This window comes from Carettochelys insculpta, chromosome 16 (genome assembly GCF_033958435.1).
Source record: "Carettochelys insculpta isolate YL-2023 chromosome 16, ASM3395843v1, whole genome shotgun sequence".
Classification (NCBI taxonomy): domain Eukaryota; kingdom Metazoa; phylum Chordata; order Testudines; family Carettochelyidae; genus Carettochelys; species Carettochelys insculpta.
The window spans coordinates 15,564,502-15,590,823 of NC_134152.1; the positions used below are offsets into that span (position 1 = coordinate 15,564,502).

General features: G+C 40.1%; 1 protein-coding gene across 4 annotated transcripts in view; it reads right to left on the bottom strand.

Annotated features, from left to right (window-relative positions):
• The window catches only part of TXNDC11 (thioredoxin domain containing 11), a 128,686-nt gene that overhangs the window by 24,760 nt on the left and 77,604 nt on the right, over positions 1–26,322 (bottom strand). For all 4 annotated transcript variants that reach the window (XR_012647787.1, XM_075011062.1, XM_075011064.1 and 1 more), the window contains 4 exons: positions 15,443–15,643; positions 8,796–9,573; positions 6,080–6,225; positions 3,564–3,673 (listed from right to left, as the gene is read on the bottom strand). Coding sequence is in view for 3 of the 4 variants with exons in the window: in XM_075011062.1 (XP_074867163.1) it covers positions 3,564–3,673; positions 6,080–6,225; positions 8,796–9,573; positions 15,443–15,643 (1,235 nt within the window). In the remaining variant the exon portion in view is untranslated. The remainder of the gene's footprint in view (positions 1–3,563; positions 3,674–6,079; positions 6,226–8,795; positions 9,574–15,442; positions 15,644–26,322) is intronic.

A 26,322-nucleotide genomic window follows, 5' to 3' on the forward strand; every position in this document is an offset into this window, starting at 1 on the left:
GCCCCCATTAGAAATTTTCTGTTTTGCAATTAAGTAGAACATACTGTAGCAGCAAAATATTGTCTTGGGAAAACTATTTGTTATACCTTTACTGTTCATAAAGTATAAACAGAAATTAATTGAAAAAAAAACTTTAACTTGATTTGCAGAAAGCCAGATTTCCTACTGTAAACACCACCGCCATGAGAGATGGATTTTCATTTCAGAATAGGAAATACCTCATATGGCTCATCATAGCAAACATCCACTCAGTTGTACTTACTCCAGGATGCCACAAGTTTAATGTGCTCTGGACAACATGGAATTTTTTTAGCTTCATCCTTTATAATAGGAGAGCACTATCTTACTGGTGGGTATAGCTTGCCAATAATCTACAGATTTTTTATTACAGCAGATTGACTTTGCATTAGCAGTACTTTTTAAGTCTCTTAACTGTGCTGGCTCTGGCTATTCTGAAGATTTACTTCTTGACCCTTGGGGTCCATTCATGCAGTTTTTGTACTCCTTTAATGACAACGAATGGTTTAGAAACTGGATATTTTTGTAGTACAAAAATGAGTATAGATCAGCCCTTGTACTAGCTGACAGGAAGCTAAATAGCAAGAGGCACGAGACTGATTTTATGGCAGTGGGCTTTACAATGGGGGCCTTACAATTGGGGTGGAGGGACAGCTCTGCAGTTTGAGCATTGGCCTGCTAAACTCAGGGTTGTGAGCTCAGCCTTTGAGGGGGCCATTTAGGGACCTGGAGCAAACAAACAAACAAAAAAAATCTGTTAGGGATGGTGATGGGTCCTGCTGTGAGGGCTGGGGACTGGACTCAGTGACCTCCTAAGGTCCCTTCCAGCTCTACGAGATAGGTATATCTCCATATTATAAGGGGGAACTCACTCATCAGTGAAATTTCTCCAATCCCTTTATTTCCTTTGCTAAAACTCTCCTCCTATGTTTTCTGTGTGCTTGTACCTTAGCAACCATGATAAATTACATTTGAATTATGTTGTATCTGCTTTTATACCAGGAGGTGGAGTATGCTTAAATAAAGTTATTCATAATCCTCTGACTCCTGTGTAGGAAAGGAAAGAATATGGAGAATAACACAAGAAACCTCACTCTATTTTGCTTGGAAATGAGAAAAAAGATAGGAACAGAAACAAAATAGGCCCTGCCATTAAAATTAAATTCAGCAATTAAAGCTCAAGGGAACATTGAATATGCCAGCAATGTGAGTGCAATTTTGTATTTACTTTGAAAAGCTGGTTTTACAACTGTATTAACAAGCTCATTAAAATAAGATAAAGGAGATAAATGTGCCATTTTTGGAATGAAAGGATTTCTCTAATATATTCATCTCACAGTTAATAAAAAGAACAATGTAGCTGGTTGTCAGACCATTTAAGACATTCTTGCTCTATTACTAGCCTAGGCTACGTATGGTCCAACAGATTAACTATTATCAACAAAAACGAATGGCAAAACTTGGAAGTAAAGTATTACATCATCATCATCCACCACCATGGGCTCAGCACCCATTGGTGTCTGATGCCTCTTCCATTATTTCCTTCCATCTTTCCCTGTTCAATGCAGAGTTGCTTAGTTTCTATAGACTAGCTCTGCACCACTCTACTATATCATCTACCCATTTCCTGTGAGGTCTCCCTCTCTTACTCGAACGTCTATTATGCCAAATACCAGGGTCTTGATTTTTCGTTCGTCCTTCATTCTGCAAAAATGCCCGAATAGCTTCAACTTGCATTGCATAACCTTCTGCAGCAGGTTCTTTTTTGGTTGTATCTTCCTATATAATTTTTAGTTTGTGACCTTGTGCATCCATCCTATTCTCAGCATCTTTCTGTAACAACTCCTCTTGAATGCTAATATTCTTCTCTTTGAATATTTTGTTATCATCCACGTCTCACATCCGTACAACATACTGATGCATACACATTCTGAAGATACTCAGCTTTTTTCCTAAGATAATTGCTTTGCTTTTCCAGGTCTTATCCATCACCTTCAAACTCGCTCTTGCTTTCACTATCCTAGTCTCTATTTCCTTCTTTCAGTCTAGATCATATATCACTTTGCTCCCAGATATATGGGTTTCTCTACGTACTCCAGTTCAATCCCATCTATACTGATCTTCCTTCCCATTTCCTTATCTCCACATACCACTGTTTATGTTTTATTGATGTTCATAATCAATCCATACCACTTCCCTTTCTTGTTTAGCACCTGCATTGTTTTTGTTAGCTTCTCCTCATCTCCCTCATTGATAACTACACCATCCATGAATATCAACTTGTTGAATCTCATCCCGTGCACAGATATCCCTTCTACCTCTCCCTTGATCTTGTCCATCACTCTCTCTAGATGCGTGATGAAGATACTCTGCAATAGCGGATCTCCTTGTCTCATACCTCTACTTGTTCTAAACCAACTTCCCAACTCCCCGCATATTCTCACCACTGCCTCCGCATTGTCACTGATGTCTTTCAGCACCTGTATCAGCCTGGTATCCGCTCTGTACATAGTTCGGAAATTCTCAATGTATGGGACAGGACCCTCAAAGATGGCATCTGAATGTACATGTGTGTGCAAATGTGTGTGTGCGAACAGAGACACAAGCTGTGTGCTTTTAAGGGTGCTGGCTGTCAGCCCATGGAGGCTGGGGCTTATGGAAGGAAAGGATAAAGGGGATAGTCAGAGCCCTGTCACCCTAAATATCCCCTTCACATTGTCACACTAACTTCTGTGCTGCTTATGGGGTAGCACTGCCTTCATATATGGGTATTCAGGCAGCAACCATTGCTCTCCACTATGCCTTCAGAGCTGGGTAACAGCATATGAAATCACGGGAGGGGGAATTGTGTGTGAACTACAACAGACATAAAGAAGGGAGGAGGAGTATAATCCAATAATTTTGAGCACTCCTGGTATAGATTAATCATTGAAAGCGTAATTCATCCCAGAAGGAAGCACAGATTCCCACTTAAAAGGTCCTCTGTCATAAAAATTGGGCAAAACATGAAACCCGAGAAGACTTTGGAAATGCTGATGTATGAAAGACATGGCAGTAAGGGAACGCTAAAGTGACACTGTAAAACACTCAAAAGACTGCACTGTTGCTGCCCACGACTTAACATGTTCTGTGTTTTGCAGCCTGTTAGTTCTGAGGATTTCAGTCTATCAGGAAGTGTATATTACTTATACTGCAAGTGATTTTTTTTTTTACATTTTCTTTCTTTTCTTTACATATATTCCTTTGATCTCATGAGCTAACTCCACTCAATTTTGAGTAAACAGACTAAATGTGAATCTTATAATAATCTAAATTATATAGTGTTACAATACATTGCTTATAATGAATTCATTTGACAGAATAATTTGTATCTAATTTGACAGACATTAAATCTTAATTTAAAATTAAACATAAATTAGCAGAAGTTTATGGCAACATATCAACTTTACAAGATACATAATAGCCATATATGCATGTCTGGCAGTCTTAAGTAGTTACAATAGTATATATAAAAACGGTGTTGTAAAATTGAGAGATTCTTTTACCTCGCCACAGTGAAGTTGTTTGGAGGCAGAAGCCGAGCTAGCTGGATAAAGATGTGATTAAGAGAAGCACAGAATCCACACCACTGTGCATAATAGAGCAGCAAGACATCCTGGAGGCAAAGGGGGGGAGGGGAGGAGAGAAGTTCAATTGGCATCTGGTGTTTGTTTACATAAAGTAGAAATAGTCATCACTGTGTTAAACAACACATTTAAGCTATTCAGAGATAAAATGTAACTCCGTCTTTCTACACCTCATCCATTAAGCAATAGGCCCCACTCACTGGTGCCATGCAGCTCCTGAAGCGCAAAAAAAAACAACCCCAAACCACTGTAAGGCTCCTGGAGAAATTTTCTCAGCAGGTGCAAGGTTGATAAAATGGCTCAGTGCCACCCAGAGCAGGAGTTCCTGATGCAGGTGACATGCTGATAGCATAGCCTGGGAAAAGGAGATATGGCTGTACCATTTTGATACCTTGGCAGGAAGGTAAAAGCCTTCTGGGCTCTAGTCTATGTTGGGAGCTCAGCCAGCCCGTGTTGTTTCGCAAATGTGGCATAAAGCCATCTTTAATCCCTCCCTTTCTGAGCCAAGATCATCTATAGCACTGAGCTGAACTGGGCCCAATGACTAAAATGGAATGAGCAATCTGATTCTTGGATGGCATTGACACCATAGACACTCTATATTGTTATACTGATGCACCAACAAATCACATGAGGCCCTGTGTTCACTGTATGTCATCCAGCAGTCCTCCATACACCATCCTTCCCCTAGTGTTCAAAAACAGAAAAACCACCACATAGGATTACTTGGTGTCCACTAAATGCAAACAGAATATTGAAGTATTTTATAGTTCTTATGATTGTTCTTCATAGTTACAGATAATTTAAGACCAGAAAGAAGCATTAGATCATTAGTCTGACCTTTTGTAGATCACAGTACAGTAGGGTCTCAACATTCGCAAGGGTTCCATGTTGAGAACCTTCATGAATGTTGAATTGTATGGCCTGGAGCCCAGCTGCCGGGGCTCCTACACAGCGCCTGTGGGAAGCAGGGGCTGCCAGCACTCCTGCCCGGAGCCCCAGGGAAGCAGCCGCTCATGGCCACTCATGAATACTTAGGTTCATGAAAGTTAAGACTCTACTGTATACTAAATTTCACCCAGATATTCCTATGCTGCACTCAAACACTTTAATTAAACTAAAGTTCTTCAATCTTCAGAAAACCAAACCATGTGGCACAGGCATAAAACAAGAGAGTAAAGGTGTCCATCATGGGAAATCTCTGCTGCTCCAGATGAAGGCAAACTCCCTCCCTGCTAAGAATACAGCACTCAGAGGAAAAAAAAAATCCTTCCTGACCACTGCAGCCAATTGGCTGAAGCCCTGAAGCATGAGATTTGATTACAGTCATTTTAATTCAGAGCTGTGATGAACATGTTAAGGAAAATGCAGGCAGTCCTGTTAACTCCATAGCCCATGAAGGAAGGAACAGGTTTTCTCAAATTCACAGACACTCAGATTCCAAAGCTACCCTTTCATTCCCATTTAACCACTGCACTGGTCACCGCGCGCTTCAAATAGAAAATCTCTAGGGAATGCTAGAGAATTAATCAATTTTCCTGTGATAGCACACTAGGCCCTGGGGAAAGAGGTTGAATTTTGCACATGTATGTATACTCTACTATCCTAGGAGACAAAGATTCAAAGTCCGGATTCAATCACATCTTTAAATTATATAAAGTATTTTAGGCACCTTCAAAGTTGCACTGGATATCAAATCATATCATGATATCAAAAAGCTTTTTACTATGGATTTTTGCACTCTATGCTGCATTTAAAATACTTTTTGTTGCTGATTTTTGTTTATTTGTTTTACAACCTCCAATTATAAAGCCACTTCACAGTCACCTTCAGTCATTATTTGGTACCTTAGTTCCAAGTAAGGCAGAAAATGGCTCCCTCTGCAGCTAATACAATCATTACAGTCTTAATTGCTTCATAAAAGCAATGTTCATCATATCTATCTCCATTTCTCTTAGAGACTGAGTAGGTTTGGGACCTGAGACCTGGAATATGTTCTTGACCTTGGGTCTCAAATGCCACTTAATTTGTTGCAAGTTGCCAACAGAAAACAAGGGTAAAATAGGACTTAAGCATCCCTGCAATTATATGAGAATTTTCAAACACATTTAACAAGTAAGAATATAGAAGGATGTGATGATTGAAGAACATTATGCGATTTGATATCCAGCACAGGAAGGTGGGTCTTCAGTGAGGTGGTTTGGATGATATTCTGGCTGCTTTGTATCAGAGTGATGCCCGATATTTCAATCGCTGTGAAGCATAGCTTTCAAGTAGTAATACCCTTGCCTAAAACTATGTATACAATATAACTACTTGGATAAAAGAGGAGACCCTTTAAATTTAAAACGTGAAAATTCAGAAGAACGAGCTCCACAATTACATTCTTCAAAATGTGATTAATCCGTCGACGTAATTGCATTTATGAGCTGTACCTTTTCACTCAAAAACACCACATCATGAAAGGTATTAGTAGTCACTTCAGTGATTACGTGCTGTACATGAAAATGGACAGAAGAGTCACCAACAAGATGCCTTTTCAAGGGACTGTAGAGAACGCTGAAGTTTTGAATGAAATTCTCTAAAATGAAAGAGGGACATTGAGAACATTATTCCAGCTTCATGTACCTGTAATATCTAGGCAGAGCCATCCCTTGGGAACGGTGACTTGAAGCAACTGTTCCACGCCCCGTGCTTCAGGAGCCCTGTGTTGCAGTGTGTATGTGTTGGGGGGGAAGTACTGCTGGCCTGGGGATGGAGGCTGAGGTTTGGGTGTGGGGTTTCTAAGCCAGCCTAGAGAGCTAGCAGAGGGCCTGGTGGCAGCAGCAGAAGTCAGGCCCACACACCTCCTCAGGAAGTATGTGTTGTATTTGATTGTCTTGCTCAGCATCATGGGACTCGGGCTCAGTCTCCGGCAGCAGAGGAAGCAACCCCAGCCCACCCCACTGGCTTCCAGTGTTGCCTGCCACCACAATGGCCCACAGCGTCCTAACACTGTAAGGACACAACAGCACCAGGCTGGCTCCATCCATTGCCTTTCCACCCCGATCCCTCTCTTTTCCAGGACACCCCCACTGCCCTCCAGCACAGGAGTTCTCCTCAGCCACTCTGTGATTCATCACCTCATCAGCTGCCAGCTCTTCTGTCCCCACCACACACCAGGTTTCAACTGTATAAAAATGTTAACAGGGGCCCATACTGTCTGATCTGTTGTAGGCCCCGCTCCCTCCTAGGGGTGGCCCTGTATCTAGGCTGTCTATTTTTACTTTGGGTTTCAAAAGAAACTGATTTCTGGCAAGAAAGTAAAATACAAGTCTAGTTTACAAGCCTTAAGTATTTTCTGCAGTCTTACCTCTGTAATTAACGACCATTCACATGGCAAAAGAATGCAGAAAACTGGCTAGGATCATCTCTTGCCTTGACTACTACAATTTTTTCTTAAATAGTGTCATCATTTTTTTACCTTGTTCTTACTCTAGTCTATCCAAAAATGCTGCAATACAAATTTCCTCTTCTATGTTCAGACCACATGTAAGTCCCATCTAAAAATTTTTTACTGGATTTCCTTAACATGCTGCATCAAATTTAAGTTTCCAGTGCTCCTCTTCAAGATTCTGCACAATTCCACCTCTACTTATAGCCAAGCTCTTATTTCTTCCAACTTATCCTCCACTCTCATTTGCCCTGCCCCAAGTTCCTCGCCTAATTACTTCTTTTATACCCTTTTCTGTACTTATCTTTCATGACTGCATCCTTGGAACAGTCTCTTATGTTTTGTGTCAGGTGACCACCTTCTCCCTCATTCAACTCTTTCCATGAAACTCACTTCTCAATTTTCAACAATAACCCAACAAAGGTAGAAATTAAAATGAAACACAATTCATCTGCACTGCCTCAAGACTTGATCATTTTCTACTACAAGTTACAATGTCAAAACTGTACTTTCTATTTAATTTAGATCCAGGTCGGAATTCTGCTATATCTCACATGATGCCAAGTACATTCAAGAATTGAGACTCGTATTACACAATACCGGAGGATACTCAAATTTAGTCACTAGGAAACTTTCTAGATTGGAATACTAGTATGAAAACTCGGCAAAGTCAGGATTAAATTAATGACCGAAGTGAACAGAAAAGCATATTACAGTTACCTAAATAGGTACATGTGCACACAATAGCAAATTCAACCTTAATTTTAAAAGTTTAACTCAAGATTAATAAAGATTTCAAAACCAAACCAAATCTCCATAATTTTCAGAGCAATTAGATTTTGAAAGACAATGAGGTGTTTTTAAACAAACAGAGGAGTCATACACAAAAAAAAGATTACATAGACACACTGAGAAACATGCACTCTTAAGGGAATTAGTCATAGAATACCAGGGAAGCTCCTGTCATTGATCAGTAATTGATTATTAGAAAACCAAAGGGTAGGAATAAATAATCAGTTGTCATACGAGCCACTGATCCAAATTGCTATTTTGTTCTGTTTTATTCTCAGACCCCACTTATCACCCTGGTATCTAACAACAAAAGAACCAGCCCACTCCCAAAGAATCACTACCTAAGGAGTGGCTACTGGAAGAGGACATTCACTACCCAGTCAGCATTCTGGAAGACTTTAAAAAAACAGCTGGTGCTGAGGTCAAACAATATTATTTCCATGCAAATATCTTCCATAATATAAAATAATGTGAGTGTATCAGCTATGGGATTTTGTAATCACATGATCTTAAGAAGTAAATGCATCACGCATTTTCTCTGAGGCATAACCAGTTATTTAAATTTGAGCTATGGCATACTTCTGTTAGCAGATTTTGTGGACTGACCACTTAGGGAAATTCTAAGTTTGATGACATAACTATTGTCAACACGTTGTTAAATTCTGTGAGGTTCAGCTGGGTAAATTATTCTTTGTTTGTGAAAATAATAGTGCTTTTATAATACCCTAGAGAAACCCTATCCTGTTTGGTTAATTATTAAGCAGACGAAGAACCGCAATGGTTTCCATTCTCACTTTATCAAGTGACCTGCTTTTGTCAATTACACAAGTTCTCTAAATCTACTATTTTTTTCCAGTTCCATCTTATCTACATGTAATGTATTTGCTTACTTGAAATTCTGAATATACTACTGCTGTATACCATACCTAGAGTAGATTTTGTAAGTGTTTGATTCCAATCCAAGATATAGTGTGCCTCTTCCCTCAAATCAATAATAGCAGCAAATTCCTTCAGATGAGTAGATCTTAATGCTCCTAGTCTCTCTGCATACATCCAAAACAGATTTGAATCCAGTAGATAGAGATTCAGTGTCTTGTTGGTCCTGCAGCTCAGGCCAGTAATGTTAGTGCCATTAACATGAAGGTCAGGAGTAAAACAATTCCTATCCTCAATGTGAGGAACAGAACGTTGAATATCATCCTTACCGTTCTTCCCATAGGAAGGAAATGCCACCTTAGGGGACTGAAATATGGTCTTTTCAGAGCTAATTACACTTATCAGATCCCTATTCACTGTCCTGCAACATGCAGTGTAGTAGCTAAAAGGACTATAGAAACTCAGGAAATTGCTGCATTCTATGGTATTTGATACAAATTGGAAAAAAGTATGCTCCCTGAGGTAGAAAGAGTCCAAAGCTGCTTCTATCTCTAAAAAGTTACACTGTGGTACATTGACTCTACTTGGTTTGACCCCAAAGGTCTGGTTGACACAAAGCTCACAGACATTGTGAGTCCTAGAGATTGAGTGCCACTGAGGGAGCACCACTGTGTTGCAACATGGGTAGTTTGTTACGGAGTATGCGTCTGCCACTTGTGGTACAACGGACTCAAAAGGTGGTGGATTTACACCCCTCAATTGCTGAAGAATAGGTTCAGTTGCCAGGCTTTTATTACAGCTGTTGTATTCCAAGGCCACTTTGGTAATCTACAGGAAAAAAAAAACAAATTACACACAAATGTAATCACACATATATTGTTCACATAGCAACATAGACAATACTGGTCCCAATTTTTTTTTTGAAGTAAGCAAAATATATTTATTTTAGATGTACAATCCTGGAATTTCAGACACTAGACCAACTCTTATCCTTCAATTTTAGTTTCTTACCAAAAGCCTTAGGCTGTTTCTGCACATGCCACTTGTTCCACAAACAGCATGCTAATTAGCAGCCTGGAAAATGCTAATGAAGCACAGCTGTACATTTCTGGTGCCTCATTAGCATACAGTCATGTGATTCAGAGTCCAGAAGAAGGTCTTCAGGAGGATGGGACTTCTGGAAGGAGGATATTCTTCTGGGAGATCCCCAGAGGCTGCACTTCTACACGGCTATTTTGAGCTTCTTCCAGACTCTGAAACACATAACCGTATGCTAATGAAGTGCTGGAAATTTACATCAGTGCCTCATTAGCATTTTCTGGGCTCTTCATTAGCATGCTACTTTCGGAACAAGTGCCATATGTAGAACAGCCTTAGAATGCATTAGATCTCCAAATATGGTATAAAGTTAAGAGAACAGTGATGAGTTACAACAAGCCAAACTTCAAAGATTTTCCATTCATACATACTCAGATCAAAGCCTACTTCCTATATTTTAATAATGTTATATTGTGATGCTGCAAGTTACAATATTCTTACGTTTCTAATGAGTTTATTGTAGCAGAGCAAATAGAAAGGAGAGATAGCGTGATTACTTTTCTCCCCATAATATTGTGGTAAACAGCTAAAAAATATACACACTTTCCCACCAGTATTTTTCATACAAGCAATCCATGCAGGTGTCACAGGGATGTTGTAGGATTATGACTATGAGAGAAATTAGGTCATGTGATCATCTCTGTTAAAATGTGGCCCACAATGACAACCTCTGTGATAAGTACTTTTTTTAAAAAAAGGAAAATCACTGGCACAGCCTTAATAGCTTCTGAAAATGTCAGATTAAATTTTGTAAAGGCTCACTCCTTAATGTTGCAGCATAAGTAAAGAATGTGAACAGATGTAGGAGGAAGCCTAATTTTTTTTAATAAACTGAAAAACTTATTTGCATTACAAAATCTTATTTCAATCAGCTCTAATAACAGAAATCTGTAGTTCTCTGAGCAGTGCTAACATTCAACGAATTGACAGCTTCATGATGAGTGAATGCCTTACAGGCAAACAGTTCCAGAGACAAATGAAATTCACAAAGCCTGCTGGCTGCAGTAATTATTTCTCCTTGTGGTAAACAAGTTGCATAAGCTACAGTAGATTATACCTCTTCTAGCGACACACTGTCATGCTAAAACAATCACGAGGCCTTGTTTCCCATTTAATGCTTTGTCATAAATAAATATTTCCTCAACTAGGATTAAATCGGAAAGTGGATAGTCACATGGTGTACTGATTTAACTGTATTAAAATATATGATGTCCACTGTTACTAGAGTGTTGTACTTGTACAAAAAAAAATTGAATTAAGCTTGCTTTACGCTGGCAGCAGTTTGTTAACAAAAATCACTCCAGTTCCCTTCCAATCTTCTTTTTCAGTCTCTGCAAATGATTTTGTAGGCAAACTGATCACTACAGTACCATAAGCAATAAGGAAAACATGGAAATTACTGATATCACTGGAGACAAACTGTAACAGATATCACAAAAGCTAATTAGTTGGAAGATAAGACCTTTTGTGCCTTGATGAAATCTCTCAGGCTCAGAATTAGAAAAGTAGCTAAATACAAACTATGGCTGATGAATTCAAATTTAAGACAGTTAGCTCAATATTACCATGTGACTGTCTTAATTTTAAATACCAGTAGCTTGATTTTGGAAGCACAATATCGAGATTACAATATCGCCATTACTTGACAGGTATAGTATCAAACTCGAATTCAGAAGTTCCATTAAAGACAAGTATGGAAGCTGCATGTTTACGCATTACAAATATCCCCTGCAGGGATTTGGTGGTTCTGTCTCTACACTTACTTTTTGTGCTGCCTGGCTCCAGCTGCTGCCCCGCTGCACCACATGGCAACAAGGCTGTTGTGGGAGTTGTTCTTGCATAAGATGCTGTGAAACTTCTCAGTGGTTTACATTTGTGCACGAACTCCCTCCCCCAGAGGCGCCATGCAGTTGGTGTCTTTCCCGTGCTCAGCCACATCACATGGGTAGCCCCGATCCAATAAAAGGACGTGTCTGCCATTCTGTGCTGACCATGCAGCCCAGCAGCACCAGTCTTAGCTTGCATGCATTTAGGGCTCCAAGGGCGGGAAAGAATTTCGGGGGCTTGCAGCTGCTGGGGGGAAGTCTCCCCGGCAACTAATATATTCAGGGGCTTGCAGCCGCCCTGGTGAAGTCTCCCCCAGTGACTAAGATAGTCTGGGGCTTGCTGCTGCCAGGGGGAAGCCCCCACTGAACCCACTCCATGCCTCTAGCAACTGGCCCCACACCTACAATATTTTGGATGGCTTTATGATGCTGGGGTAAGTCTCCCCACAGCAGGAAACAATGTCGGGTGCTAGCTGCCACCAGGGGGAATTGTCCCCACGGCTGTTAACATACTCGGAGGCTTTCTGCTGCTTCGGCGAAGGCTCCACCGTGAACCCCCACCACACCTTTAGCAAGTAGTCCCCCACCCAGAATCCCCATGTTCACAATGTCTGTGTAGCAAAGAAGGAAGCCAAATATCTTCTTTCCTACACTTCTCTATCCTCTTTTTTCTAATTTTGAGAGTCTCTTCCTTGTGTTATTTCCAGGGATTGGATGCAATCATCGGAGGAGGGAACAGTTGAGAACACAGCCATTGCACAGAAGCCTTAAAAGTGCACTGGAAAGCCAAAGAGTCTCCACTCAGCAACTCTTTTTTTTTGAAAAACTTCCCTGTGTTGTCCTTCTTCAGGCTTTTCAGTACCCATGTTGGCAATATCTGTGTAATGAAGAGGGAAGAAGTCGAAAATCTTTTTTCCTAGGCTTTTCTATCCACTTTCTTCTAACTTTGAGAATACAGTCTGGGTCCCTGTATTATTTTCAGGGAATGGATGCAATTACGGGTGGGGAGACACTCAGTGGATGGCCAGTTGAGAACACAGCTGTTGCACAGAACTCTTATAGTTCACCGGAAAGCCAGAGACTCTCCCCTCAGCAACTCTCCTTTTTGAAAAACTTTCCTATCTTCTCTCTCTTCAAGGTTTTTGGGGTCCCTGTATTATTTTCAGGGATCCGATGCAATCACAGAATGGGGGACACCTAGTGGGTGACCAGTTGAGAATTGAGCTACAGAACAAAGAGATTTCTGTAAACTTTTTTGCCATCTCTGTGGACACAATACTTTTCCTTCCTTCCAACGGGAAAAATGGACGTTTGCTTAACACAGGAGGGGAATGAGGAAAATGCAATGTGGGAAGATGTCGTCAAAAGACCAGCGAGCATACCCAGAATCATACGGCGATGAACGAACTGTGGGATAGGTTCCCACAATGCACTACAGCAACAGTTGATATTTGCCAATTGAGTGTGGCAGCAATAAGTCAACTTTGTGACAAGCACATGGGGAGGTGAGGATGGTCAAATTTGAACTTACGAATTCTGGAACTACAACATTGATTATTAATAAAATTCAAATTTATCGTGTAGCGTAGACACAGCCTATAGACACAACTTTCCCAAACTGTAAAAGATGGGATCCAGACCAAAACTTGTGAGCTCTGATTCTTTTCTGTAATGAGCTATGGATCTGAACCCTCCTTCTCCTCTTCTAACTAGCCAAAACAAGAACCTCAGAGCTGAACTTAAGAAACTTTGTCTCTGGAACCACACTTTCACCCATAGCTTGTCATGATACTATGCTCCCTACAGCCTATAACCCCACAGAACAAACACTACCAGATGAACTGAAAAATATGACGACTACTTCCTGAATGACTTGAGATTTCTGGTCATAATGCCCCTTAACAACAATCTTGCAGTCTGTAGTAAATGCTAGGAATTACAAGGGTTACCAGTCACTGTGTGCACGAACAGACCATGATACTGTAAAGATGTATAAGCTATAATAATGCATGCTTCTGAGAAGTTTTCAAGTAAACAAAAGACTTGCAGGAGTGGACCTTTGCCATGTCTGGATTTTGTGTATGTTCGTGATAACAACAGAAATTATACATTGGCAAAAAGACTACAGAAGTGAGTCCTTGTTTCAGCTATAACACTGACATGTCTTCCAAAGATCAATTTGCCTGTGAGAGCATGGATAATACAGCTGATAACTAACCATTTTTTAAGTACAGTTTCACCTCGTTATATTAACTATGACAGATTTGCAGTCAAAATGGTTTCAACTCGACACTCTTCATAAATGTCTATTTATGTAACAAAATACTATGAAAATTGTAACAAACCAATATTAGAGTCAAATTTACATCTCACAAATCTGATACACTAGACTTTAATTACTGCAAATTATTTACATTAGAAAAACTGAACCAACTGAATGTTGAGTTATTTCAAGTTTCCAATCCCATGCTCAGACCACAATACATCACTTCCTCTAGTAAAGCAAGAATACTGTACTGACAGTGATATAATTTTCTTAGCAGAGAGAAAGGAAGTAAGAAATTTGACTAGGAAACATTCTCTGCCAACTCAAAGAAACACTTCTGGTTATAAATTAAGTCATTTCTACTATCAGATGTCCAGTTTGAGACTAGGAATTATTGACACTGACATTGAAACTGGTAATTTACAATAATTCTACATAAGAGCCACTTAACCTTGTGTATGTGTATCAATTTATCTTAACTAGATTCCAGCAGATAAAACAATGCCTTAGGACTCTGAATAATACAAAGACATCTATGTCACATTTAATTTCCTAAATACAAGTGACATTACAATGAAGATTACTGCATAAATAAAAATGGCATGCCTTTCAGTCTATTGAGAAAACACTCCAGAGACCAGGAATATCCCCTTTAATAAGGGGGCAAAATACAGTGTGCATGTAAGATGGACATGAATAAAAATATAAAAGATTGCATTAATATTTCATGATAATCTGGTATTTTTTTCCAATATAATAGCAATGAGCACCCAGGGATTTATAGGGTTAAATGCTCTTATCTGTTATTTTTCCACTTCAAGGCACCATAATAAATTCTTTCAATTTCTCAATGGCAACATTAGGTTCACTTAATTCAGTATGAAAGTAAGACATACTAGTAACCATTTCCCACTCCCTGTTCTTCATGAGAATTGGGATCTATAATGGTTTCCATTAGCATTCACAAACCACAGACTTGGGAGTGGTGCAGGGTGAGTGGGAAATCAGACCCAGTATAAGCAATTTAAACAATGCACCAAGTAACACAAATGACACCCAATCTGTATCAAAATATACAATTTCAAGTTAGATCTTCATGGACCACAAAGTAGACGTAGAACAACAAGAAGTCCTGTGGCACTTTATAGACTAACAGATATTTTGGATCATAAGCTTTCGTGGGCAAAGTCCCGCATCATCATTAATCACTCTTTAAATACTCCTCTGAAACCGCCCCCACTCATGCATCTGATGAAGTGGGTCTTTGTCCATGAAATCTTATGCTCCAGAATATCTGTTAGTCTATAAGGTGCCACAGGATTTGTTGATCCTGTTCATACAGACTAACGCAGCTACCTCTGATCCTTGTCACCAAGCAAAGTAGTAGTAAATGCCCTCAAACAGACATTTTTATACATTTGTGTAGTGTCTGCACGATGGGACTCTGGTTTGTGACTGAGGCCTGAATGTTCTACCACAATAACAAGAAATAATGAGTTTCACTTACTTCATCTAAAAGAGGATGATTTTCTGCTAAGGGATTGAAAGGTATAAATAACAAAAGTGCTGGGCCTTTTTTCAGCTCATTGTTTAGGACCAGGCTTTTTCCTCCATGTGGTCTCAACCAACGTATAAATACTTCTCTGTTTTCTAGAGCCCACTTCCAAATATTTTCAGCTGTGTAGTTCATTACTTCACTTGGAAAGACCTTGAAAGGGAAAAAATCATAATTAATCCTCATTTATTTAAATACAGTTTACTGATGAATAAGGTACATAAAACTTCATATACTGTTATACATGTTATGCCGGTACTGTTACACCTCTCATGTTTTTAATTACTGACACTACTGAGGAATCATTCTCATGTAAGTTATCATTCCATGTATCTTTCCCACACCCCTCCAACTAACAGAACCATGGGCACAACAAGAAGTCCTGTGGCACCTTACAGACTAACACGCCCCCCCATACCCCCACCCCAGCCACCACTCATGCATCTGACAAAGTGTGTCTTTGCCCACGAAAGCTTATGCTCCAAAATATCTGTTAGTCTATAAGATGCCACAGATAAGGTGCCACAGAACTTCCTGTTGTTCTTGTTGATACAGACTAACATGGCTACCTCTCTGATACTTAGCGCCATCAGCAGAAACTCAAACTGAAGTTTGGCTCACTATATTTCCAATTCTTGGTTACAACTTACCACATGCTGGTCAAAGTAAATTTAAAGTAATTTATTGACTTCTCTCATTCTTCCGCTTTCCAATCAAGCTGTCTCAGTGTTGGTAATGCTTTTCATCTCTGTATCATGCAGCTCTAAAGTAATGCATCCAGTGCTAACCCAACCTTCCCATACTATTAGTTCTTTTCTGAATACTGATAACATGGTTAGGAATGAGAAGAACAAGGCCCCTGCACAAAGCAGTGGTTCTTAAACCTTTGTTTGGGGCTTAACATTTTAATGCCATCTGCCCTTTTTCAACAATATATTTGATAGATAAATTGAAATAGAAACAACAAACTGTATCATAATCCTTTAACATATTAGATCTTATTTACAGGTGTTAAATGAAATTTGACTTGGAAAGGTTATGTTTAATTCTTACTTGTTTCAATATCATATTAGTCTTCTCAATAACATATGTTTTAACAACCAGGTTCTTTTGTGCTTATATATTTTAACAATCACCGTGTCTCTCCCTCCCTCCTGGAAAATGTGAACTTTCTATAAAAGTGTATGGAAACTGGACTGTCAATATGCATCCATTTTAAATCTTTTACCAAAATGCTTTCAAGTAACTTCAGGAATCATAGGATCTTTATTTCTCCTCTCTAGTTGGTACCAATCTCCTTTGGTATTTATTTCAACTGATGTGAAAGACCTCAGTTTCCAGATTAATACTGCCACTCACCTTAATTTATAACGGTGAGATACTTCCCAGCTATGTCTCTAATATCACCACATTGACTCCCTTTAAATGCACTTCCCTTAAAATCCTGATATAGTTGGGATTGCAACGTAATAGTTTTGGTATCACTGAGCTTGATTAACTAATTCAATCTTCTAAAAAAAGAATTTAAATTCTGTAGTCACTATCATGAATTAAAACAAGCTCTTTACCATGCACCATTATCACAGGTTTGTACAGATACCCAGTTATTGTTTTAGGTGATATATGAAAATCTCGCAATTAACATTTCCATTAACAGTTGTGCCACATCTGAGAGACATTTCTTAACACTGAAGGTTCCAAAATTCTGTACATTTGAGTATCTTCTTGGTATCTTTGTTGAGTATCTTTGTTGGTAACAAAAGTTTTGCTGACTTCAAATTTGATGGCAACAAATATAATGTCCCTTTGTGGGTTATTGTGGAGTATTAAAACAATGATTTGGCATAAAGGAAGAACACTGTTTTGGCAATTCTGTCTAGAAAATAACTATGACCTTCAACGCTGTTACAAAAACAATTTAATCTGCCTTTGTTTAAAATTCCTCTCACATTTTGCATTGTACATAGCTCTGAGGCTCCCAGTAAACATCTGCAAATCACAGCAACAGAACACCACAACATGTGTATTTGTTATTAAAGAAAATGAATGCATGCTTATATATAGCAGCAGGCAGTTTTGCTCAGCTAAATCATTATACCATGTGAAGAGACTATTATAATCAAAGACTACAGAATAATTATTTACTTCTCTTGTAATTAGAAACTATTAAAAACTGAGCTTTTCCAATTATACTTTCTCCTACGTACATTGAAATTGATGAAATACATACAGAATGTTTGTACAAATAAATTGTACAGCAATTTGGGCCTCTGAAATTTGACCTAACACAATCAAATAAATATTTAAATAATAACCACTAATGTATACATACACACCAGAATGAAAAAGGATGTGTTATGTACCTTCTCCATTTAGAAGAATGAACATTTTAGAATGACTTCTGAATTTCTTCCTAAAAAACTGTAACACGACTTTTCATGCTCAAAACTTTCAAGAAAACATCACTTTCATTGAAAAAATCACGCACAGCAAAAGCTAACTCAAAATGATGGAGAAAAGGGGAAGGAGGTAGCAATTCATCAAACTTCTGCATTACTAAGAAAATGTCCTTGTCTCTCTCTCTTCTTCTGTCAAACATCTTTTTGGGATGCACCCATCTCTCCTTGAGAAATTTGCTAATCTCTTCGGACTACTTTTCATTTGCTGTGTTGGAAATTCCCCACTTCATTGAGACTTCCAGTTTTCATCAGAAAGAAGAAATAAGACAGATAACATAAGCTGAGGTTTGTTTTGCTGTTATTACCATTACACCCCCCCAACCTCCCTGAGGTTTGATGTAATTGGTAAGTTTGGACTCTGTATTATCACTTGCTTTGGCTTACAATATTTCACTTCAGTGGCTTTTTTCAGAATCAAGTGTTTTGATGCATATTGTATTTTCATATGTCAAAACACATTTTTAAATTAAACAAAGTATCATGTTGACTAGCTATCCCATCTCCTGTTCAAGAAAAGTACTCCTTTTCACCAAAGCAACATTCAGTACTTCACTGAAATTTCTGGTTTACGTGGTTGTTGTTTTTTTTTTTTTTTGAGAAAATAATCACACAGGGCATTTTGTGGAAAACTATAAAATGTCTTTTTTTTCTGGTGCACCAATATTGTAGAGCCAGTAGGATTTGGTCCATTGCCATTTGTGTTTCTCCTGGGCTCTTGTTAAGCAAAACTATCAAAGAGACTAAACGGTAGCAAGAAAGATCATCACTGATTACCCTTCTCCTTCTTACACTTTGACTTCTCCGATATCAGTTCCTGTATTTTGACAGAATGGGTACTTCATGTATGAAACTGGCATTTGAAGTGGATGTTTCTTGTTCACAGCCATCACACAATAAGTGTAAACTGATTCTGCCTTTTCTTGGCCATTAAAATTCTCTTGTGACTCCTGGCTTCTCCTTCACATCATTCTCATTCTGATGTCATCTATTTAATCACAAATACGATCCCAGATGACATAATGGCTATGTCTACACAGAGCTCTGCCCAGCGCCACTACTGGCAGAGCTATGCAAAGTGAGCTTCTCAGGATTGCAAATGGCTGCTTGTTTGCCTACTCCCGGAGCGCATTACCACAGCCACGCAAGAGTTCGGTGCCGGCAGAAGGGGATGCCAGCACTGCATCAACCGTGTGGATGTGCCTCTGCTGGCTAAATCCCCACCTGTCGCCAGTCCCTTATGCCTCAAGCTTGACCAAGCTCTCACGTGGCTATGATAATGAGCTTCGGAGTTATGCAAAGAGGACACCATTTGCAATCCCGAGAAGTTCACTTTGCATAGCTCTGCTGGCAGCGGAGCTGGGCAGAGCTCCGTGTAGACTCAGTTAATGTGTTTTTCCCTGATACAAATGCATTACTTACGAGCTGTGCAAGACACCCATATACTATGAAACATGTTGTTTAAATTATAAAGAGATTAAATATGGACTAGGGCAACCTGCTCCTCTCTACCAAATGAGTTTTTCACAGTACACGTTTGTTCATTTTGATATATTTAGAAAATGTAGGTCCTTTAATTCAATATTCATTGTATACATGTGGCCTAAGGAATTTAAATAACTGGTAATGCATTATGAAAGAAATCAAATTTTAGAAAGATGGAAAAGGCTGCTTCCTTTGGGATGCTTACCAAATTGTCTCCATGTTTAATACATGTGTGAAGTATCTTTAAAACTTCCAGATTAATGAAGAAGAAACATCTCAAGAAGCTATGTTAAGAAGTTACATTCCAGAGAATGCAAAAAACAGGCTGTCACACTCATTGGATATGTGTTTTGATGAGACAAAGTTTCGTTCCTGAAAGTTAAGTGTTCCAATATACTAGACTTCTGGAAGGCATTTGACTTGGGAACACATGCCATTTTGATTAAAAAACAGAATGACATAAAATTAACATGGCACATATTAAATGGATTAAATATTGGCCAATTCAGAGGTCTCAAAATGTAACTGTAAATGGGGATTCATCATCAAACAGATGTGTTTCCAATGGGGTCCTACACTACTTAACACTTTTATCAATGACCTGGAAGAAACAGTCACTGATGTATTTAGCTGCCAGCACAAAAAATGAGGGACAGCAAATTAAGAGGAGATGTTACTGATACACAGCAATCCAGACCACTTGGCAAACCCGGGGCAAGCAAACAATGCAAATTTTAATATGGTTAAATTTTGACATATTCATTTAGAAACAAAGAAAGTCAGTCATAATTAAAGGATGAGTGGACTCTATACTAGGAGGCAGTGACTCTATTCACCATAGATCTGCACATTTTTTTTAAACAGCCGAAAACGAGCTCCCAGTGTGATGCTGTGGCCAAATGAGCTAATTTGAACAATGGATGCATAAAGTGGAATCTCATATTGGCATAGAGAGATTGTTTTACCTCTGTACTGGGCACAGGTGTGCCAACTGTTGGGCTACTTAATCTGATATCTACAATTCAAAAAATATTTTAAAAACTGGACAGAATTCAGAGAAGAATCATAAGAATGGCTACAGGATTAGAAAACATACCTTATAGTGATAAGCTAAAACAGACTGAGCTCCTTGCGTCTACCAGGTTAAAGAGAGAATTGATTATAATCACTAAGTACCCATATGGAGAAGAAATATTCTTCACTCAATAAGAGAAAAGTAAAACACAATCCAAAGGCTAGAAGTTGAAGCCAGACAAATTCAGAATTGAAATAAAGTGTAAATGTTTTAACAGTGAGCATATTCAACTATTAGAGCAATTTACTAAAGGCTGGATTCTCCATAACTAATTATTTTATTTTAGACAGTTTTTTCCCCTAAAAGATACATGCTAGAAATGATTTTAAGCAAGCTCTGTGGCCTTTATCATGCAAGAGGTGGTAGACTAGTTGGTCACGATGGGCCCTTCCAGCCCTAGAATCCAGGAATCTATGAAAAAGGGTGGACAAGGGAAGAGGTATGTGGAAGGGTGCCTCAGTTTGGATCTCTAATTTATTATTTGACTACAGAATTGTGAATGGTAGACAGGATAGGCAACAGAATTGCCAGGCCCCTGGGCAAGGGGTGTATGAGAGGAGGAGACATCTCTGGACCCGTGGAAGGGATAGGGCTGGGGTTAGCCTTCCCCACTCAGCACATTAGGGCTGCCCAGTCTGTGCTGCCCAGTCTGTGCTACCCAGGGCTGTAGCAGTTATTTAGTTATTTACTGCCACAAAAGTGGTTGCTGGGAACCCCAGGTCCTTTTAAATTGCTAGGCCCTGTGGCAACTGCCCCTTTTGCTCCGTCTTCCTCCAGTTGGAGGCTCTAATGCAGAAATACTACTACTATAATACTCTAGGCTGTGGACCTGCAAGAGGTCTGTATCAGTGGAGCATTCAGCCACACAACAGTCAGAGCAAAGTTAAAGTTCATGTACTATAAGCTCAGGGGAACGACACAGCCTAGAAAGTGCTTCCCATGGAAGACCTGACTGGAAGGATCCCCCATGACCTCTGATCACTCCATGCACACTATTAAAGCCTGCAGGTAGATCTTGGAATCTGTCTGTGCAATGCAGCAGTACCCTGCCTGTTGCTGCAAGAGACCTCAGTGTCACTGTCTGATTCAGACTCCACATTTCTGGTCTCCATCAATGATTCCTACCCTGACTTCTCATTCAGGTAGCGATCACTGGCTAAACCCTAGGTGTCCAACCTTTTGTCACCAGCAGCCACATGGCAATTTGTTTTTTTTTTTTTTTTTTTTTTTTTTTTTTACACTTTCTGGGAACTGAACACAAAATAGCCCCAAACCAGCCCCACCCGCACCTCCCGCTTCCCTGCTTAAATCTCTCGCAGCCCCAAACCACCCTCCGCCCACTCCCAGGATTAACCTCCCCTCACAGCCCCAAACTGCCGCCCACCAAACCCAGGATTAATTTACCCAGGAACTTCGCATGCTGCCACCCCCCACTACTCCTTCGCTGAGCCGTCTCCTCTTCACTGTGGCTGTGTGGCTCCCCCCACAAACAACTTAGCAGGGGCAGCTTCCAGTGCCCTGCTGCACTGAAAGAACAGGACTCAATTTAATTGAGTTAACAGCCAGATCCCTCCTGCTGGCCATTAAACCAATTACACTGAGTTCTACTCCAGTGTTTCTCAACCTTTTTTTTTCTGAAGCACCCTTTTCCCAAAAACAAAAAAAAAACTGTAAGTACCCCCAGTACCCACAATTTTCAGACACACACAATCCCCAATCTCACTCCCCATCTAGAGCCAGGCACCCTCCAGCCCTTCGCATTAACCCACTCCCCCTTCCGCTCCTCCAGGGCCAGGCACCCCCAGCTCCCCACTTAAACCCAATTCCCCCTTCCATTCACCAGAGGCAAGGCACCCCAACCACGCCCCCCACTTTAACCCAATTGCCCTATCTCTCCTCCAAAGCCAGGCACCCCCAATCCTCTGCTTAACCCAATCCTCTGTCCCCACCTCCAGAGCCAGCCCCTCCCCCTGCTATAATCCAATACCAGCAACTCACCGGAGCCACCATGGCCAAGCACCTCTCCCTCCAAGAGCTGGGGAAGGACTCGTATGCAGAGTAGCGCACAGCGCTCTCGCAGCTCTGAGCATTTTATTGCTCAAAGAGCCGCATGCGGCTCCAGCACGGGTACCCCCTGCTGCTTCTCTCTACTCCTGCAGCACTGTATGGGAGCTGCAGGAGGAGTCAAGTGGCAGAGACAGGAGCTGCAAATGTTCCCTTAAAGAGCTACATGTGGCTTTCAGCTGCCAAGCTGCTTTTTAAAAACGGCACTGCTGCCAGCTCCATGGGCCAGATTCTGGCCTACAGGCCAGGTGTCAGACATTTCTGGGCTAGACTCTTGTCCCAGCCTTATGCCTGACTCAATGGCTTTGATTCAATTTGTTACACCTGGCTTGCCTCCTAGATCTATCTCCTGCTCTGACCTGCTGGGGCAGACTGCTCACAGATCATGGCTATGACAACTGCCACCAACTGTGATGAAAATTCACATACCTGTTCTTCTACTAAAATACCACTCTGTGCAGCCTTCCAGCCTGAACAAAATCTATAATAAAAACATGGTGAGTCCTAAACCATGTTGAATTTGTCCTTTTATGTCTACTGTTTTGAATTTCTGGTAGCTAATTTATTTTAGTGGGATGACAAACTTGAAACCAACACTTATTATAATCCCTGCTGTTTGGTGGTTTTTTACAATCTGAAAGAGTCAAATGTTTGAGATATCGGAGTTTTATGAACAGAGGACCCAATTCCAAGCCCCCTGAAGTCCACAGAAAAATCCCTCTTGACTTCAAGTCATACTATATTTGACTCTTGTTGGGTTAGATATGCTTCGCCAATGTCACTTTGTGTTACTTTGGTAGGGTAACGGAGACAGCATCTGTTCCTGCTGCTTCCATAGATGATACCCCTGGCATGAGGGAATGTGCAGTCAACACAGAACATAACCAATGGGTAGGAAACCCTATTGCTCAATCCCTAGTTCTGCAAAGTATCACGAAGGAGGCATGAGGCATGCCTGGGGGTTGCTTAAATATAAATCATTATCCATGGAACATACATAAGAATGACCATAGTGGGTCAGACCAAAGGTCCATCTAGCCCAGTATCTTCTCTTCTGACAACAGTCGATCCCAGATGCCAGAGAGAGAGTAAACAGAACAGGCAATCACTGAGTGATCCCCTCTCCCGATATCCATTTCCAGCCTCTGACAGAGAAGAGGGGGACAATTCGTACTCACACAACTAATAAGTACTGATGGACCTAAGCTCCATAAATTTATCTCGCTCTTTTTTTTGAGCCCTGATAAAGCTTTGCTCTTCACAATATCCTCTGGCAGAGTTCCACAAATTGGTTGTTCGCTGTGTGAAGAAACACTTCCTTTTGATTGTTTTAAACCTGCTTCCTCTTAATATCATTTGGTAAACTCTAGTGCTGATGTTATGGGAACAAGTAAGTTAACTTATTTATTCACTTTCTCTATAGTTGTCATGATTTTATAAAACTCTACCATATCCTCCATTAGTCTTCTCATTTCTAAAATGAAAAGTCCCAGCCTTTTTAATCTCTTTCCATATGACATCCATGCCAACCCCCTAATCATTTTGTTGCCCTTTTCTGAACCTTTTTCAATGCCAATATATCTTTTTTGAGGTAAGGCAACCACATCTGTTTGCAGTAATCAGGGGGTGGGATTAAATGACCTCCTCAGGTTTCTTCCAGCCCTAGCATTCTATGAGGGTGTGCCAGGGATTTATAAAGAGCGACAAGATATTCTTTGTCTTAGTCTCTTGTCCCCTTTTTTAATAATTCTTAACATTTTTTGCTTTTTTTTTTTGACTGGGGCAGCACACTGAGTGGTTTTTTTTTCAGAGAACTATCCAAAATGACTCCAAGGTCTTGCTCTGGAGTAGTTACAGCACTAGTCAGTCCCCAGCACTTTGTATGTATAGTTGTGATTATTTTGCGAACTCTGCTTGACAGTAAACTCTTTAATATCTGCCAGCCTGGGACCAGGAAGTTGCTGGACAGTCAAATATTCTGGATGACAAAGAGGTATATCTAGCAGTGCATAAAACTAAAGAAAACAAGGTTAGATATTAAGAAACAAAAATGTATGCGGAATACTTTAACAATAATATTAGTACTGTACACTACAAACTTACACTGTATTTGCTGTATTTATCTGTATTTACTTTCACTATACTGTACTTACGGAAAACATAACTAAAATGCGCTTATGGTTAAAAGGACAGTTAGTTGAGAGTTCTGGATAACAGAATGCCAGATATGAAAGAGTTTACTGTACTTTGCATTTATCAACATTAAAATTCATTCCCCATTTTGTTGCACAATCACCTAGGCTACACTAGCAAGCTCTTTCGAAAGCTTTTTCGGAAGAAAGGGGCTCTTTTGAAAGAGCCCATGGAGCATTTACACACAAAAAGCATTCTTTCAAAAAAGTAAATTGAAAGAATGTTGTACTCCTTTCAAAATCGCTTTCTTTCCCATTTCAGGAAGAGCGCCCCCTTTCAAAAGCTTCTGTCGAAAGAAAATGTGTAGATGCTCCACAGCGTCCTTCTTTTGAAAGAACTGTCTTCATTTTTGATCTTTGGCCTGTTCTTTCCAAAGAGTGGAGGCTGTATGGACGTTCTTTGGAAAGAGCAGATCACTCTTTTGATCCGCTTTTTGTGTGTGGACGCGCTCTTTCGGAACAGATCTTCCCAAAGATCTCTGTAGTGTAAACATAGCCCTAGTTTTGTAAAATCCTTTTAAAGTTCTTCACAGTCTGCTTGATTCTTAACTATCTTGAGCAGTTAATATCATCAGCAAATTTTGCCACCTCACTCTTTACGCCTTTCTCCAGATGATTTCATACAATCCTAGAGCTGGATGGGACCTCAAGAGGTCATCGAGTTCAGCCCCTTAGACATAGTAGGATCAACCTTAACTAAATCATCCCAGTCAGGACTTTGTCAAGCTGTGACTTAAAAACCTCAAGGGATGGAGATTCCATCACCTCTCTAGGTAATGCAATCGAGTGCTTCACCATCCTCCAGGTGAAATAGTTACTCATTACATATAACCTACACTTTCCGCTCTATCACTTGAAACCATTGATCCTTGTTCTGCCATCCTTCACTACTGAGAACAGCCTCTCTCCAACCTCTGTAGAGCCACCCTTTAGGAGGTTAAAGGCTCCTATCAAATAACCCCTCACTTGTCTCTTCCACAAACTAAATAAGCCCAAATTCCTCAGCTTCTTTTCAAATGTCATGTGCTCCAGCCCCCTAAACATTTTCATTGCCCTCCACTGGACCTTCTCATATGCATCCTCATCCCTTCTATACTGTGGGGCTCGGAACTGGACGCAATACTCCAACTCAGTGCTGCATAGAGGGGAATAACTTCTAGAGATCTGCTGGAAATGCTTCTCCTAATGCACTCCCATTTGCCATTAGCCTCTTTGGCTACAAGGGCACGTTTTTGACTCATATTCAGCATCTCATCCACTGTAATCCCCAGGTCCTTTTCTCCTGCACTGCTACTTAGCCAGTCAGTCTCCAGCCTATAACAATGCCTGGGATTTTTCCGTCCCAAGTGCAGAACTCTGCACTTGTCCTTGCTGAACCTCATCAGATTTCTTTTGGTCCAATCCTCCAATTAATCTAGGTCACTCTGGACCCTATCTCTACCCTCCAGCATATCTACCTGTTCCCCTACTTTAGTGTCATCCACAAATTTGCTGATGGTACAATCCATTCCCCCATCTAGGTCATTAATAAAGATGTTGAACAATACCAGCCATAGAACT